This window comes from Sinocyclocheilus anshuiensis, unplaced genomic scaffold (assembly GCF_001515605.1).
Source record: "Sinocyclocheilus anshuiensis isolate Anshui unplaced genomic scaffold, SAMN03320099.WGS_v1.1 scaffold71, whole genome shotgun sequence".
Lineage (NCBI taxonomy): Eukaryota > Metazoa > Chordata > Actinopteri > Cypriniformes > Cyprinidae > Sinocyclocheilus > Sinocyclocheilus anshuiensis.
The window spans coordinates 938405-955556 of NW_015548203.1; the positions used below are offsets into that span (position 1 = coordinate 938405).

General features: G+C 34.8%; 2 protein-coding genes across 2 annotated transcripts in view; one reads left to right on the top strand and one right to left on the bottom strand.

Moving 5' to 3' along the window:
* pnck (pregnancy up-regulated nonubiquitous CaM kinase) overlaps positions 1-962 on the bottom strand; it is a 7276-nt gene extending 6314 nt beyond the window's left edge. Inside the window, exons 1-3 of the mRNA XM_016440116.1 lie at positions 889-962; positions 387-518; positions 178-252 (exon numbers count right to left, since the gene is read on the bottom strand). Coding sequence (XP_016295602.1) covers positions 178-252; positions 387-518; positions 889-962 — 281 coding nt within the window. The remainder of the gene's footprint in view (positions 1-177; positions 253-386; positions 519-888) is intronic.
* An 11748-nt stretch (positions 963-12710) lies between these two features.
* slc6a8 (solute carrier family 6 member 8) overlaps positions 12711-17152 on the top strand; it is a 40006-nt gene continuing 35564 nt past the window's right edge. The window contains exon 1 of the mRNA XM_016440112.1: positions 12711-13726. Coding sequence (XP_016295598.1) covers positions 13426-13726 — 301 coding nt within the window. The 5' untranslated portion in view covers positions 12711-13425. The remainder of the gene's footprint in view (positions 13727-17152) is intronic.

Genomic DNA, 17152 nt, shown 5'->3' on the forward strand with positions numbered 1-17152 from the left:
CTGCCTGCCGCTCTCTCTCTCTCTCTCTCTCTCTCTCTCTCTCTCTCTGTCTATTTATCTAGCTTTCTTTCTATCTATCATTTGTTCTGTGTATCGCTCTATCATTCTGTCTAATCCTATGAAACTAAACTATTTTTTACTACAATATTTTCATTTTTCACACTCAGGTCCACTCACAGTGTCATTACCAAATACAGTTTAGAAGGAGTCTCAAAGGTTTCCTCCAAAGACACAATATTTTCATGATTTATTCTGTGAAGAAATCACAGGAACAAACAAAAACAAAATATTTCTGTAAAATGTCACTGTACTTTAATAGCAAAGAAAATGTAACCAAAAAGTAATGCAATTTAATCAATCCGGGTTTTTTTAATTAAATCACTGACCTGCGTAGTACTGCGATCTCATTCTCCAGCATGGATTCTTTTCCCTTTAGCGCTCTCTTGCGGATGCACTTGACAGCCACAAGCTTCTGAGTGCATCTGTGCTGAGCCACTCGAACCTCAGAGAACGAGCCCCTGAGACATTATACATTTATATTACAGTTTTTCTCAATTGCTTTGGCACATTTTTCAAAACAATCTTAACATTCTCTAAACTGTGAGTGCAAATGTCACAACTGTTTGGAGAATTGAGCCAAAGCAATTGAGAAAAACTGTATTTATAATTCAGCTGTAATGAGTTTTGTTCTAAATTAATGGCTAATTATAAGTTTGTGTGCCATGGGCATGTTGTGAATAATAGGAGTCTCCAGAGTCGTCTTAATAATATTTTCTGCTTCTAGTCGACAAGTCTTTAAATGTGTTTAGTAAATCAAAATGTCAAAATCTACTCTGAAGTCATTACGTGTTCAGAATACTTTTAAATATTGAATATATGAAAACTCACTCTCCAAGTTTTTCTTTCAGCTCATAAGCAGCATTGATGTCATCTTTCTTCCGAAGATCTCTCAATAGAGGCATCGTAACGCAGGGTAAGTGTGATCTGCGTACTACACACACAAACACACACAACACTAATATGAGCATGCAAATAAGTACCCAAATCATCAGCACATTCATTTTAAGCCTGAAGCAACACATTTTGCTTGCCCTCTACAGCAACAGGCATTCAAGAAAATGCTTTTCAATACATGCAAATGCCAAATTCTGATTCCTTTTGGATATTTTAATGACTAGCAGTGAGTTTTGACAGATTTTCTTTTCCACCACACAAGCTCTGATGGGAAAACACTCTCCCTGATGTTCGATTTCCTTGAAATAAAAAGGCACTATTAGCACAACTTCATATTTTTACCAAAAACACCTCTCTTTTGACATGCAGATAACTAGTGCAATTATACAAGCATGGTTGTGCTTGACATATCTACACATGAAGGAATATTCATCATTGAAATGAGATCAATAATCAGTGATATTCTCCCCAAAACACCCGTTAGAAAAGAGATCTAAGCAAAAGCTCAATTACCTGTTGATTGCTGCTGTGAAAATCTGGAAGGCAACCGTTTCTGTTCACGTCACCAAACTCCCAACAGCCTCTCTGCTCTCTCTTTAATCGAAAATCACATTCATTTTACACTGATGACCTTGAACGCCCACATGCTTTACAGAGGAAAAGTGACTTTTGAAAGAGATAAAGGACAACAGGAGAGTAGGCACAGAAAGCAGAGAGAAAGTGATCAAGAAAAATAGAGTGATGGAGAGAGAGAGAAAAAGAGGGTTGGCCAAACAACAACAGGTCTCTTAAGACTGATTCAGACTTCCTCAAATGTATTGCTTGAATGCATGATAAGGACAGATGAACATTGTCTCCAAGACATATCTGATGCCATCTGCTCGTTGCACATTAAATAAGCATTCTTCATCATAACAGTCAGGCTTTGCTGAACTAAAAGCGCTACCGTTTGTTTTCAGATGCCTTGAGATCGCCAGAAGCCTCTGTCTCTGTTTACATTATTGAGGCTGTTTTTGGTAGTGCTCCCACAGATCCTGAGCTCTCACAGCTCTCCTTGTACGGGCACATGGGTTTTCCACTCAAGTATTAGCATTCCACCCATCTGCCCTGTGAACACTATACACACACACACACACACACACACACACAAACAAACCCTACACAATGCTGACTGTCTCACCTACTGTGTGTTTTGGCCTTTATATCTGCTGTCTAACAAGGTATTAAAGGTAAATAGGTGAAATGTGACTTGACATTAGTCATACATATGATACTGAAACATTACATAAGGCCTTTACAAAACAACAAATCATGTGCAAACACAATATTCTATGCATTATTAGACAATATTGATCAAATCTGTTGGAAATTGATGTGATGAATAATTACAGCGATGAACTGTAAAACTTTACCTTTGAAGTTTTTATAAGCTACAAACCATTGTAAAATGCTGCTCTTGTTGATTAACATTGCAAAGTAATTTGTATTTCTCTTTCTCCACTACCAAATATGTTGTAATAAATAATGACCACTAGAGGGAAGCCTTGATTAACTTTAATTCCAAAATAAAGAGCCCAATAACTATTTTGAGTAAATTTAGTGTCTCTCTGTACAGTGTTTTATAATATATACTATATAACTTTCTATGTTAATTTTATATATTCGTGTTTATATATTGCATTTGCTTATGTTTTCTGTGTAGTGCTTTGTAAACATTATTATTTGGTGCAATTTATTTATTTATATTTATTACAAACGTTTTATAAATATTTTATAAAATGTACAAAAAATACATAAATACATAACATTTTTATAGATAGATTTAGAACAAACATTTTTGAACATTGTTTAGTAATATTTTATTAGCGTAAATATATACTATTTATATATGAATTTCCAATTTCTTTCATGCATATATTCATTTTATATTTATATATTTATTATTTTTGTACATTATTATAATTGTTTTTAATAAAAAATAATATTTATTTTTAATGAATATTCATTTATTATTATTTACTATTATTTATTTTTTGTAAATATTTTATTACATGTTGCATTTGCATATATCTGTTTTTTGTAAAGTGTTATGTAAACATGATTATTATTTAAATTTCCGCTATTTCAACTATTTTTTTTTTTTTATCAGAGTGAAGATGAGGGGAGTAAAACATGAACAGGTTAGGACCATGACAGCCCAGACTCGAAACAACATCTCCCACATGAATATAACTCAACATATCGAACAATACACATCCTCTACAACTCCAAGATATATTTTTTTATATAAACATTTTTATTCTGTAAGCAATATGTTTCAGATCAGTTCATTTTTCTATATTTTTGATTATACAGAAATAAATGATGATGGCCACCATACCAACACCACTGCTACCATAAAACATTAGTCTGAAATCCTCTTATAATGTTAGTCCAGGTTTCTTGCACTAAATGCAGTCATAGTTTATTTTCTACCCTCTTTCGGATCATAAAATGAAACAGGCTGTTTTGCTGCTATTCCTTTAAGATTTCTACATGCAATTGATCTGTTTTGATTGGCGTTCCGCTGCGTAGCATCATAGTACACAGTGTTGTTCTCCGGGGGGCTAGAAAACCCTGTTTGCTATTATACGTCTCGCTTTAATGTCACACACGCTTAAACCTTTAGTTGGTGATGCCTGTTGTGTCATCATTCTTGTACTATATAGATTTCACTGTGTTGAAGCAACTTAACCTTAGAACTGAACTTTATGTCCAGAGTCCACAGGAAGCAGCAGCTCTGGCATTTGAAATGCTTTTAGTCTTGCGAGATACTGAAAAAGATGTTTGTGATCCCTGCCAGTTACTGTACAAATATGCTTTTGAATATTAACGCAGTGATGCTATAACTGGCAGCTGTGTATGAATGTGATAAAATGTTCTCAAGAACCTGTTTACTTTTCTCTAATTTACCTGCAAATAAAAAATCCTAGATTTACCTGCAAAAAATAATTTCATTCATTTCATTAATTCAATTTTTTTTTAAATAATTTTGTAATTGTTTTCCCAGTTTCGCGCTGACTTTTTTTTATCCATTTGGCTTAATCATTTTGGGTTTTATTATTATTATTATTAATAATTAAAAATTAAAGCTTCTGTTGTCCTCATTTGTAAGTCGCTTTGGATAAAAGCATCTAATACATGACTAAATAAATAAATTATTACTCGTTTTTGTTGGGTTTAATAATCACTATTAAATATATTTGAAATATATCTTAAATTTAAAAAATCTTAAATATAATTTCTAAATCAAGTCTTAAATAACAGAATGACATACTCTTTAATTTTGCAAATGCATTTAACAGTCAAAATTGCAGGGCTTTTAATGGTCTACAGTTTATCAATTAGTTCAAATTTTCAAAAAAACTAAATTTTCTGAAAAATACACTACCGTTCAAAAGTTTGGGGTGAGTACATTTTTTTTTATTGTTTTTGAGTGTCTCAATACAGTAAAATACAGTAAAAAAAAAATTCTGTTTTAATATATTTTAAAATGTAATTCATTCCTGTGATGCAAAGCATCATTACTCCAGTCTTCAGTGTCACATAATCCTTCAGAAATCATTCTAATATGCTGATTTGCTGCTCAAGAAACTTCTGGTTCTGGGTCAAAAGAGTACACCCTTAAGTCTCTATTATTCTGGTCCCTCTTTTCATTTTTATTAATAATAGTTTTAATAATATTAGCTAGGCCTGTCACGATAACAACTTTTTGTTGTGCGATATATTGCCCCAGAAATAATTGCGATAAGCGATATTATTGTCATTTTAAAGACCATTTTATGCCACTGAATATATAATCATAATGTAACAGCATAATAATTCAAGAAGGTCTACACACTTCCAAACGACAACAAACTTTTACTGTTTAAGAATATTTAGATGATGGAAATTAAGTATCAAAATATTAGATCCCTTACAAAACCTGGATAAATACTAAATAAACATTTTCTAACAAAAAGTGCAAAGTAACAAGTAGAAAAAAGAAAAATGCACAAAGAATTTGTATTGAGATTTTTCCATCTACAGATTTTTCCCAGACCTTCTTTTCTCTGTAAATTAAGGGTGCACTGTATTGCTAAAAAAACACAATCCCTACTTAGCAGTCAGATGTCCGTATGCACAAAGGCATATCTGCAGATGAAACTTTGTTTGTAGAAGCATTTTTTAACATTTGAACTAGCACCTCATGACTACACCGCGTTATGTACGAGAAGCTGCAAAAGACACAGGCGCAAGTGGAATGCAAAAAAAAAACATGGTGACATTAATTTTTAAGTAAATGTAATGGGCGATATATTGCGTCACCAAAAATTATTGAGGTCATGTACATATATTGTGCGATAAGTCGATATATTGATTATTGCGACAGGCCTAATATTAGCCTAATAAATGATTTCTCATAGGACTTCATATTCTTTGAACACTTCTGCTCTCTTAAAACTGGACAAAGTAATGGAATTGGCAATAAAGAATAACTCCTGTTACAGGATCTCATGTTATCCAAATTCTGCATCTGCTGGTGGTTTTCTCTTCTCGGTCAAGCCAAATGTGATTACAGAAATGTCTGGAAAGGTCAGATCGAAACTTATAACTTATAAGAGAAGTGAAAAGTTGTTCCTGTGAAAGTCTGCTAGTAAACAACATCTTACGCTGTAGGATAAATGAGCCTCTGTGTGCTGTTCAGGGCGTGACGGTACGGCTGTGAATGGTCGTATTGATTTTTGTACCAGTCCTTATCTGTGGCATACTACACTTGTGACCTAAATAGGAGTAAGTTGTACCCCGACCTGTTTACTTTTATAAAGTAACACCGTGAACTGCAGGCAATAAAGTGTTCCCTGAGCTGCAATTGCAAAATGATATGACCCCTTTATGCAAATGAGTCTTGACTAGGAGTAAATATGTCTGATGTGTTTTGATAACCTTATTAACTTTGACCCACATTGTCTCAATGCCTATATGAATATGTGAATTGTACACTGGCACTATTTTTGTGTGTCTGGCATATTGTGACATGTGATTTTCCCAGACGTGACCTGAGAGTTAATCACAAAGAGAAGTCCTCCAATATGGTTATCATTCCATATACACTACATTTTAAAAGTTTGAGGTCTGTAATTTTAATGCTTCTGAAAGAAGAGTCACCAAGGCTGCTCACCAAGGCTGCATTTTTTTATTTAAAAAATACAGTAAAAACTGTAATATTGTGAAATATTATTGCAGTTTAAATGAACTGTTTTCTATTGTAATATATTTTAAAATATAATTTATTTTTGTGATGCAAAACTGAATTTTCAGCAGCCATTACTCCAGTCTTCAGTGTCACATGGTCCTTCAGAAATCATTCTGATTTTCATGATTTAAATGAATAGAAAGTTTAGAAATTCAAAAGAACATTTTTAAAAATAGAAATCTTTTGTAAGAATATACAGTAAATGTCTTCACTGTCACTATTAATGCATCCTTACTGAATAATATTATTCATTTCTTTCAGAAAAAGAAACTTTACTGACCCCAAACCTTTGACTGGTAACGTGTAAAAGGTAAAACATCTGTCACGGTTGAGTTGTTTGATCATTATTCCAGCAGTATCATCATACTCTACACTGTTTAATCAGCAAGTGTGTCAAAGTCTGAGCTGGTAGAAGGGTGGGGGGTGGGGGTGATAGTTATGCTCGGGTTATGACTCCACGCAGCTGCTATTTCTAAGGCGCTATAAAAAAGGGTCATAACCTTTGCAAGGCAGCTGCTCTTGAAGTCACGGTGTTTATTCTAAACTAAACTTAAATGGATAGAAACGTGAAAGTGCAATCGTAGTAGTGTTCACCCGTGCCTGAAGGCCCCAAATCAGGTTAGCTTACACCATTCAGCTTTAAGAAAGACTTCTTTGCGATCATTTCTTCTTCTTTTTTTTTTTTTGTCTGATAAGGGACTCTCAAATGTTTTTCAAATAGAACTGAGTGCTTTTGCGTGAATGTTAAGCCCAGTTCTGTCTGATCTATATTGCAGCATCAAAAGTTGAATCTGCTTTAAAATGTGGCCTGGTGAACTGATCATTTTGCAGTTATTTGCAGTTAAAAAATTGTGGAAGTGAACCAATATCAATGACATAATTTGCATCTACACTGTGAAAAATTATTTTTCGAAGTTGCAAATAAGACAAAGATTATTGGAATGCGGTTTTACAAGAAAATACCATTTTAGTTTTTCTACTTCAAACTTTCATGTTTAATTCAATGTATTAATTGTCGTTTGTTTGTAATGGGGAAATTTGCTAGCAATTTCTTAGTAAAAATTGTCTCTACCAATTTTTTTTCAATGCACTGCATGAGCGAGCACAGACATTTTTAACACTGTAAAAAAAAAAGTGTGTGTGTGTATACATATTAAAATGTGTTGAGTGTACTACTCTTATTTGTAGCTGAAATTGTAACCAAATTAAGCAAAATATTAAATAAGCAGATAATTATGTAGTAAGGAATATGTAGAGAATTATGATTGACAGTCATTTTTAGATGTGTGCCTGCTCCTAACCACAGATTTTAAGCCCAGAAAAAAACACAAAAATTACAATAGCTTGTTACTGGGGCGGTTCCTTTAATGGAACAATTTTGAAAGTGAAAGTGAAATGACATGTGGCCAAGTATAGTGACCCATACTCGGAATTAGTGCTCTGCATTTATCCCATCCAAAGTGCACACACACACACCGTGAACACACACCCGGAGCAGTGGGCAGCCATTTTTTGCTGCGGCGCCCGGGGAGCAGTTGGGGGTTCGGTGCCTTGCTCAAGGGTACCTCAGTCGTGGTATTGAAGGTGGGAGAGAGCACTGTACATTCACTCCCCCCACCTACAATCCCTGCTGGTACGAGACTCGAACCCGCAACCTTTGGGTTACGAGTCCGACTCTCTAACCATTAGGCCATGACTTCCCCATTTTGTACCCTTTTCTGAAATTTTTAAATGAACAAACAATACATTAAAGCACATAAAGCAAAAGCTTGTATATATACTGTACAGCCAACAATTAGTTAATGTACTTAAATATTGTGGCCAAATAAATGAACAGCCTAGTATGGTAAAACGTATTTGAACATACAATGACGTATATAATAACTTGTCAGGAAGAAGGTATTTTAAAGGTTACTGAGATCAATGCTGTCTAATTTTGACATATATGGTGCTTGCGTTTCACCTGACCCATGAGTCAACATGAAAACTGTAAATTATACTGCTGACCAGGGCTTCTTTATTTCACTTCTCCATTTCTCGAATTCCCTGATTTAAAGTTACAATATACTGTTAGCATTTTAGCTTACTGTGATGATGACACATCATATTAAAACCAGTTAAACTCTGCGGATATATGAGCGTGTGTTTGCGTGTTTTTGATACTGTAAGCATTGTTCGGAAAATTGATAGCGCAGCTAGCATTATGATACACTGTTTATTGACAGAAAAGTACAGTACATTATGGATAGGCGAAAATACCAAAAAACGCCCCGAGCTTAAGTGGTTAAATAAACAGACTGTACATTAAAGCACTTAAAGCAGAAGCTTTTTAAGGAATGTTGAGCAACTTTCATTCTATTTGCTTTACATTTTGACATGTTGCTGCAGTCTGTTATATTGTGTAACACTAATACAAATCTACTGGGTTGCATAGTGATTTCATGGAATGGACTAGTTTGAGTTATTAGCTTTGAGATTTCAATAATATGTCACAGGTTGCTTCATGCAGGGTTAAATCTGTAACATAAAGACACAGGGAATATAAACATGAAACATATGTTTGCTTTGCATCATGAACAGAAAGTTGCATGTTTCCCCATCACCCATATGCTCTGGAGCCAAACTGTTGGCTCAGTTATGAGGAAAAAAAAATAGGATAGTGAATTGTGGTCCCCTATGACCGCAATTCACTCATCGTAGAGATAAGATGTGGGCTTTCCTTGAACCATCTCAGGGTTCCTCGAACAGCCACATACAGTCCGCAGAACATCCCACTGTAATTTGCAAAAGTTTTAGGGTCAATATGATCCAGAGATTTTTGTAGTATGACTCACTGAATCTATGGGTACTTTTCATGTGTACATGTGTGGTTTTCTAAGAATTTGGGATTCAAGAATCTTGAAATCTGTCCAAAAAAGTGCTTGTAAAAATTGTAGGGTTATTATCGGACAAATCTGGCCTCGGTATAATTTTGTCATCCCACAAGGACAAACTGTTCCCACCTTTTACAGCCTCAGGACAAACAACACAGACAAACTACCACTGCACTCTACCTGCTGCTGACTTTGATAGAATTAACCTTTACAAATATTTCCATGGAAGCCAGTTTCTACCAAAACAGCATACTGATTTACTACAGGTATTGTTACTACTGTTAATCCATCATAAAATAATATGGATCTCATTCAGACAGTGTTTTAAAAATCTAATTACTAATTACAAATACCAAATTACCATAGTTTTCCTGTAGTAACAATAACTAGTAACTGTTAAATTATGTAAACTATAATTACCATGGTAAAAGAAATGAAACTGATTGATTGATGAGTCTGTGTGTATAAAATATAATTATAATTCTGTATATAAATGTTTATTTTTATTTCTAGTTCACCACTTGGCAGAGCGTGTCAAATCAATGGAAAATCCTCAGCAGCGCCTCGTGTAAGTTTGTAATTTTCCAGACAGCATCTCCTGTGGTCAGAGGGAGGTTTATGTATTTTGTAATGCAAAAAAAGCGACGCACGTGCTTGATGACTAATAGTCCTCACGGCACTTCATAACATGTGGGTATGTTTACTACATACCATACTACACCTACTGACAGCGTTCACGCATGTGCTGCTAGTACTCACTGCCCACTTCTACTGCTAGTAACAGTTTTTCTATAGTCTCAAAATAATTGACAATCGAAAAATTGTATTCAATTTAAAAATATATATTTTTATCTAAAAAAAAAATTATATTTATATTATTTATATTAGTATTTCCTTTTTTAATTAAATTATATTAAATGTTTATGGATAAACATGTTTGAGAAAAGCAATGTTAAAAAAGGTTTGCATACAGCGACCCGAGTTCGAATCCCGCCCTCTCTCCACCCCAATACTTTTCTGTCATCTCTCCACTGTACTCTCAAAATAAAAGGCACAAAAAGCTAATAAATATAACTTAAAAAAAAAAAGTTTTCATTTATCTGCTCTGCTTGCTGTGGAGTCAAGACATTCGCAAATATGATTAAAATATGAATATGAGACAAAACTACAGAATGTCACATTTTATTATTAGCTGTTTCAACACATGCATGTTTTACCAAATATAAAGGACACTTTTCGAGTTCATCCCACTATCTGATGTGAGCATAAGTATTTTGACTAGTATTGCATAAGGCAGATTAAAAAAAAAGATTAAAAGCTATTATTTAGTTACAGATCCCTAGTTACAGAAGCCTGTAATGCAGCCAATTCCAACTGTTGCTTGTTTTGGGGAGTTTCTGCCTTTACTCTCCTCTGAAGTTTTCATTTATTAATTAATTGTATATTTTCTTTTTGATGTCAGTGGGTCATGGTCTTTAGGCCCCATCCCCCAAAATCTTTTCACTTAAGATTTTGAAAGCAAGTTGTTATCTTTTTTTATTATTATTATTAGTAGTAGTAGTAGTATTTTATCTGTTATCTAATTAACTTAATTCACTTTTTATTTTATTATTATTATTATTTATTTATTTATTTATTTATTTTTTATTAATGTGTGGTTCTCATGACAATTGTCAAGAATGTGTCCATATCAAATTTCACCTCAAAATCGAAAGAAAAACTATAAACTAATTATTTATTTATTTATTTACTAATATAATATACATGCACACACATATGTATGTATGTATGTATGTATGTATGTATGTGTGTGTATACATAGGTGTTAATGTATTTGACTAGTATTGCATAAGGCAGATTAAAAAAAAAGATTAAAAGCTATTATTTAGTTACAGATCCCTAGTTACAGAAGCCTGTAATGCAGCCAATTCCAACTGTTGCTTGTTTTGGGGAGTTTCTGCCTTAAGTCTTCTCTTCAGCTGGTGAAATTCATGTTCAATCTGGTTTAAATCTGGAGATGGACTTGGGCAATCTAAGACTTTCCATTTATCATTGCCCTGATAAACTCCTTGACTGAACTGGCAGGGTGTTTTGGGTCATTGTCCTGATGCTATATGAAGCGCTTCCCAATGAATCTGGTGGCATTTTCTTGAACATTGAAGATGTTTCTGTACACTTCTGCATTCATTCTGCTACTGTCATCATACATTAAGTCATCATTAAAATTGAGAGGGCCTGTTCCAGAGACAGCCATGCATGCTCATGCCATGACACCACCTCCACCATGCTTTACAGATGAGGCTGTATGCTTAGGATCATTTGCAGTTCCCTTTTTCTCCACACTTTTGCTTTCCCATCACTTAGATAAAGGTTCATCTTTGTCTCATCTGTCCATAAAACTCTGTTCCAAAACTCTAGTGGCTCACCTTTGTGCTTTTTTGCAAACTTGAATCTTGCCTTTCTATTTTTGGTGCTTGTCAGAGGTTTGCATCTTGCTGTAGCATCTGTAATTCTATGTCAAAATCTCCTGCGGACACCCCAGCTTTCTGGAGGTTGTTGGTGATTTTACAGACATGTATTTTAGGGTTCATTTTCACAGCTTTTGTGATTTGTCTGTCATCAACTGCAGTTGTTTTTCTCAGCAGATCAGGTCGTTGTTGGTTGCTGATGTCACCGGTGGTCTCTTGATTTCTTCATGCCCTTTGTTTTTGCTATAGTTCTAAATGAGTTCCACTTTTCTTTTAGCATCCAAATAGCTTTTTTTCTCTCGAAGTCAGCTCCCTCGTCTTCATCCTCGTTTGTGTGTCGTCACCGAATGCAAGACTCAGAATGCAGAAGCAATGGATATAACTGATGAGACACATTCCCTGCTTTTAATATCTGAACAATTAATGCAACAAGACACAGCTGATCACTCAGAAAGACCTGTGAGGCAATTGTCCCAATACTTATGCTCACATCAGATAGGGGGATGAAACTCTAAAAGTGTTGATCTTCTTAGTTGGAAAAACATATGTATTGAAACACCCAATAATAAAATGTGACAATTTGTCGTTTTGTCTCATATTCATCTTTTAAACATATTTACAGATTTCTTGACTGCACAGCAAACAGAGCAATTTTGTCTTTACTGTTCCAATACTTATGTATATATATATAAAATACATAGATGCTATAAATAAATAGCACTTGTGTATCATTGCTCTTTTGTTGATTTTGATTGCTTCCATTGTCCTCATTTGTAAGTCGCTTTGGATAAAAGCGTCTGCTAAATGATAAAATGTAAATATAATGTAATGTAAAGACAAGTACATTTTATGTTAGAAACATATGTATTTATACACCACAGTCGATTTTACTGCCGTTAATTTGTGCTGATTTATTTTTGTAATTATTGTTTTCGTAATGCAACCAAACTGCAATGAATTGCATAATGCATTCTCACTGTGATAAAATCTTTCATATCTGATCTCGCGCAGAGCTCCAGTGATCTAGAAGCGCACTTGCTGCGTAGTATGTAGTATACAGTGTGTAGTGTGCAGCGTACGTGAGCGTTCCATTCTCTGTTTTCCTTAAGCGGGACTGAGGGGGAGGGTTGAGCTCCAAATGACGTTACCGAGCCAGATAAAACACCGAACGGCTTCACGCGGACGCATCAGACAGTCCGTCCGCGCGCACAGAGCGACAGCAGCAGCAGCCGCAGCTCCCGTAGACACCGACTCGCGTCTCATTGATACATTCTGGGTGTTCAATACCGACGAGAACGATGGTCTGAACAGATTTAGGCGATCAATTCGTGAATGTAATTCCATTACATTCATCTGATCAGCGCGCGTAAAGGGCCGCTCTGGTTTTGCCGTCTCCTCAGTCGCCTTCTCTCTGAGAGATTCAAGTGCCCATGCGATTCTTCAGACTCACCTTTAAGTGTTTCGTGGATTGTTTTTGAAGGTGCTGTTTCAAATAGGTGTCATTGTCTTTTATGGTCTATTATTTCATTTCCAAACGCGTTTTTTGATCAAACAAACCAATAATACCGTTGCCAATTACGCCGAGAGAATCAAACTGCCATCCCTTGTAACCGTTTGACATCGAGGAGAAACGGAAAATACATTCGTAAATAATAACACTGCTGGTTTTATTAAATAAAAGGATAAAGGACCAGATCCTGTGCACCTGAAGACGAACAAACGGGACATCTTGGTGTGAATAGAAGAAACTGACTTCATCCAAGAACAATAAGAGATCAAATATTAATTTTTGACTGCTGATTTAAGCCCTTCTCGAGTCTCGTGAGGAGGTTCGTTTGCTTTGTTTACACGAGAGATGGAGAAATCCTCTCTGGACGCAGACTGCTGCGCCCTGAACTCGGTCCTGGTGGAGGAGAAGAAGGGCCATCTCATTCCCAATGGAAACACGCATCAAGGCGTCAATGGGACCCTCAACGGCGGGCCCATATCAGCCGCCGCTGGAGCCATATCGTCGGCGGCGGCGGAGAAGAAGCAGGGCTTCCCCGAGCGAGAGACGTGGACCAGACAGATGGACTTCATCATGTCCTGTGTGGGGTTCGCCGTGGGGCTGGGGAACGTCTGGCGCTTCCCGTACCTGTGCTACAAAAATGGTGGAGGTAAGACGTCTTGATGACTCTCTGCAGCACATTCAGATCCCTTCAGATGACACCCCCTCTCTCCCCGTGACGTCACTTCACGGTGGAGGACACCTCCTGTGTGTCTGAACTGACTCATTCATTGCCTTTGCCAAGCATATCTCTTAATGACGGGTGAAATTACTGTTCATATCATTAACAAATAGTTTAGAATGCAGTAGTATTATTATATGTATGTATATATTATACATAATTGTATGCATGTGCGTATATGTAAATGTGTGATATGAATACCTTGAAAACATAAGAGGCTCATTACTTTTGGACACTTAAGAAGCATTCATATAAATAAATAAATAAATAAATAAATATATATATATATATATATATATATATATATATAATGTGAATACTGTGTATATTTATTATGTATACATAAATACACACACACATACAGTATATATTTTGAAAATATTTGCATGTATATATTTATATTCATGTAATTTATATTATATATAATATATATTTAATATATAAACAACATATTTTTCTTAAATATATGCATGCATGTGGGTGTATCTATATATACATAATAAATATACACAATATACACGTATATTATGTGAACAAAAACTTTTATTTTGGATGCGATTAATCGTGATTAATCGTTTGACAGCACTAATATATATAAGTAGTAGTAATTTTAAAATGCTATGTGTTGCTCAGTCCTTCAACAAAAATTGCATATGCAAATAATATCTTAAAATAGTAAGGTATCACCTGTGAACAGTGTTGTTTCCTGTTGAATATCCCATGATGTAATAGGTGCTGTTTTGGTGCCATTGATTGGTAGTCATTATATTAAAGAATTAATAAATGATTAAGTAAAGACATGAATATCGGTAAACAGTATCGGTCTGTACCTTAAAAATCTGAATGTTATTGCATTAATAACAAAACAAAGCATCAAATCAAGTGTCATTAATCTAAAACACATTTCAAGCAAAGTTTTGGTTTTAAAGGTGATTAGTTGGTTTTTAATGCTAAAGCAATATATAGACTGTTAAAAATGTAGACAAAATTGCCCAGTAAACTTTGTACTGAGAAAAGCTTTAGCATTATTAATCAGATGCCATTGAGTTTGATCTTTTGTTTTCTAATACAATTATGTATATTTTATAAGTATCAATTAAGTATCCAAATACTACTTAGTGGCCACTGTGTGATTATACAGTATATGAATTTTAGTCTCCCACTATTTGAATTGGCCTTAATGACCTGTTAAACACTGTATACATTTGTTAGTAATAATTAATAAGCTGTTGTGTTAAATGTATCATTAAACCAGTGTCCCATGACATTGCTTATAGACAATGGAAGTGCATATTGTACGTGCAGGATCACAGGTTTGTAAGATGATCCAGTTTTTTGGGTTTTTTGCTTTAAGCTAGGGGGTGTGTCTTAAATCAACACTCATCTACTGCTGCACACTGACATTGTACATCATCCTTTGTACACTTGTGTTTCAGAGTATCAAATGCAGCTAAAAATGGATAATGAAGGAGAAATTGCTCTATATAGAATATATGAAAGCCTAGTTTGAGCCTTATTGCACTGAATGCAATGCACAAAAGCACACAAGGTCACACATTTCCACGCAACCATTAGAGGTCACACATGCCCTTACAAAAATAGCTTTAAGGGGAAATTCAACGTTTGTCTTAAAGAATTTTTTTTTTTTTTAAATGATGTAAATATAAAGTAATATATATTAATTAATTTATATTAATATATTTATTTGGCTTTAGTGCAATTATTTTAATTTGCCTATTTTAATTTTAATGTGTCTGAAATGCTGTCTAAGTAGTCATCTCATTAGATTTTGGGACCTAGCCGTTGTCTTATGACGGATATGCGTGGCATTAGTAGTCATGGTGCGTCTCTCATCATCAACTTCACTGATTCTCTCTCTTTTGCTCTATGAGTCATCTTCTGATGGCTATAGAATGAGAAGGCCAAGTCTGCGTAACACTTTAGGACCCCATTAGAAAGGGAACCATTGTGTTTGCTTGAATGACGAAGCCGTGTCCCCAGTGCCCTGGATGCCTTCCAGCGTTTGCTAAATGAATGGCCATACGTTAGCAGCAAAGATGTGTGTTAAAGAGTTTTTGTCCTGATGTATGGGGATGTACTCTAGGGGGATATGATAGAATGTACGTTTTATAAAACGTGAAATACTTGATGATTATCCAGACAATGTTAGATTAGATGCATTAGAGTAGCGTACACCTATGGGATTGTTGAAAATCACTTTACATAATAATTTATATAATTGCAGAATTCTCTCTAGATCTTACACTGCCAGCCAAAAGTTTTGAATAATTAAGATTTCTTAAAGTCTCTTCTGCTTGCCAAGGTTGCATTTATTTGATCACAAATACAGCGAAAACTGTTATATTGTAAAATATGATTTAAAACATTAAAATAATGTTTTTTTAATCTTAATAATCTTTTAAAATGTAATTTATTCTTCGAAAGTGAAAGCAAAAAAGCCTGCATGCATACAAAAGCAATTGCACTGCCCCGCTCAACGTGATTTCTTCACTTACCCCAAATTTTGGAATGGTAGTGTATCACAGATTTCACAAAATATTAGGCAGCAAAAACTGTTTTCAAAATTGATAATAATTAAAAAAGTTTCTTGAGCAGCAAATCAGCATATTAGAATGATTTCTGAAAGATCATGTGACACTGAAGACTGGAGTAATGATGCTGAAAATTCAGCTTTGCATCACAGGAATAAATTACATTTTTAAATATATTAAAATAGAAACTCTTCAGTTTAAATTGTAATAAAATTTCACAATATTTCAGTACTGTATTTTTGATCAAATAAATGCAGCCTTGGTGAGCACAATAGACTTCTTTCAAAAAACAGTAAAAGATCTTAATTATCCCACTTTTTGGCCGTCTCCCACTATTCTTGGGAAAATTCCAATATTGTTTTCCTGTCTTATTCAATAATAGACTAAAAAACATTTTTCCAAGATGTATAAAGTTACGCTGAATGTGTGAACTGTAACAGCGATCATGATATCTCTTCCAAAAGCAGTGTTTGTCTTTGGCACTGCCCTGGATGCCTGCAGTGAGAAAAATGTTAAGACTTGATCAATGTTGTGTTAGCACTTGGGTTGCAATTCCTTTCTGTCTTGACGGATAACTTGATTTCATTCTCATCTGGTTATTTAGATAGAGAAGATGTCAGTGTGTTTTGGATCTAAAGTCTCAACCACCTGTGGTAGAGGGGAAAGGTCATGGAAACCAACCGCTGGGAACATTTCACGAAGACCATCAATTCCTCCGAAAACAATAAGTGATTCAAATAAGACGTGCCAGCTCGAGAAAGATGAGATGCATGAGCGTCCAGTGAGAACTGGCTGACTCTTG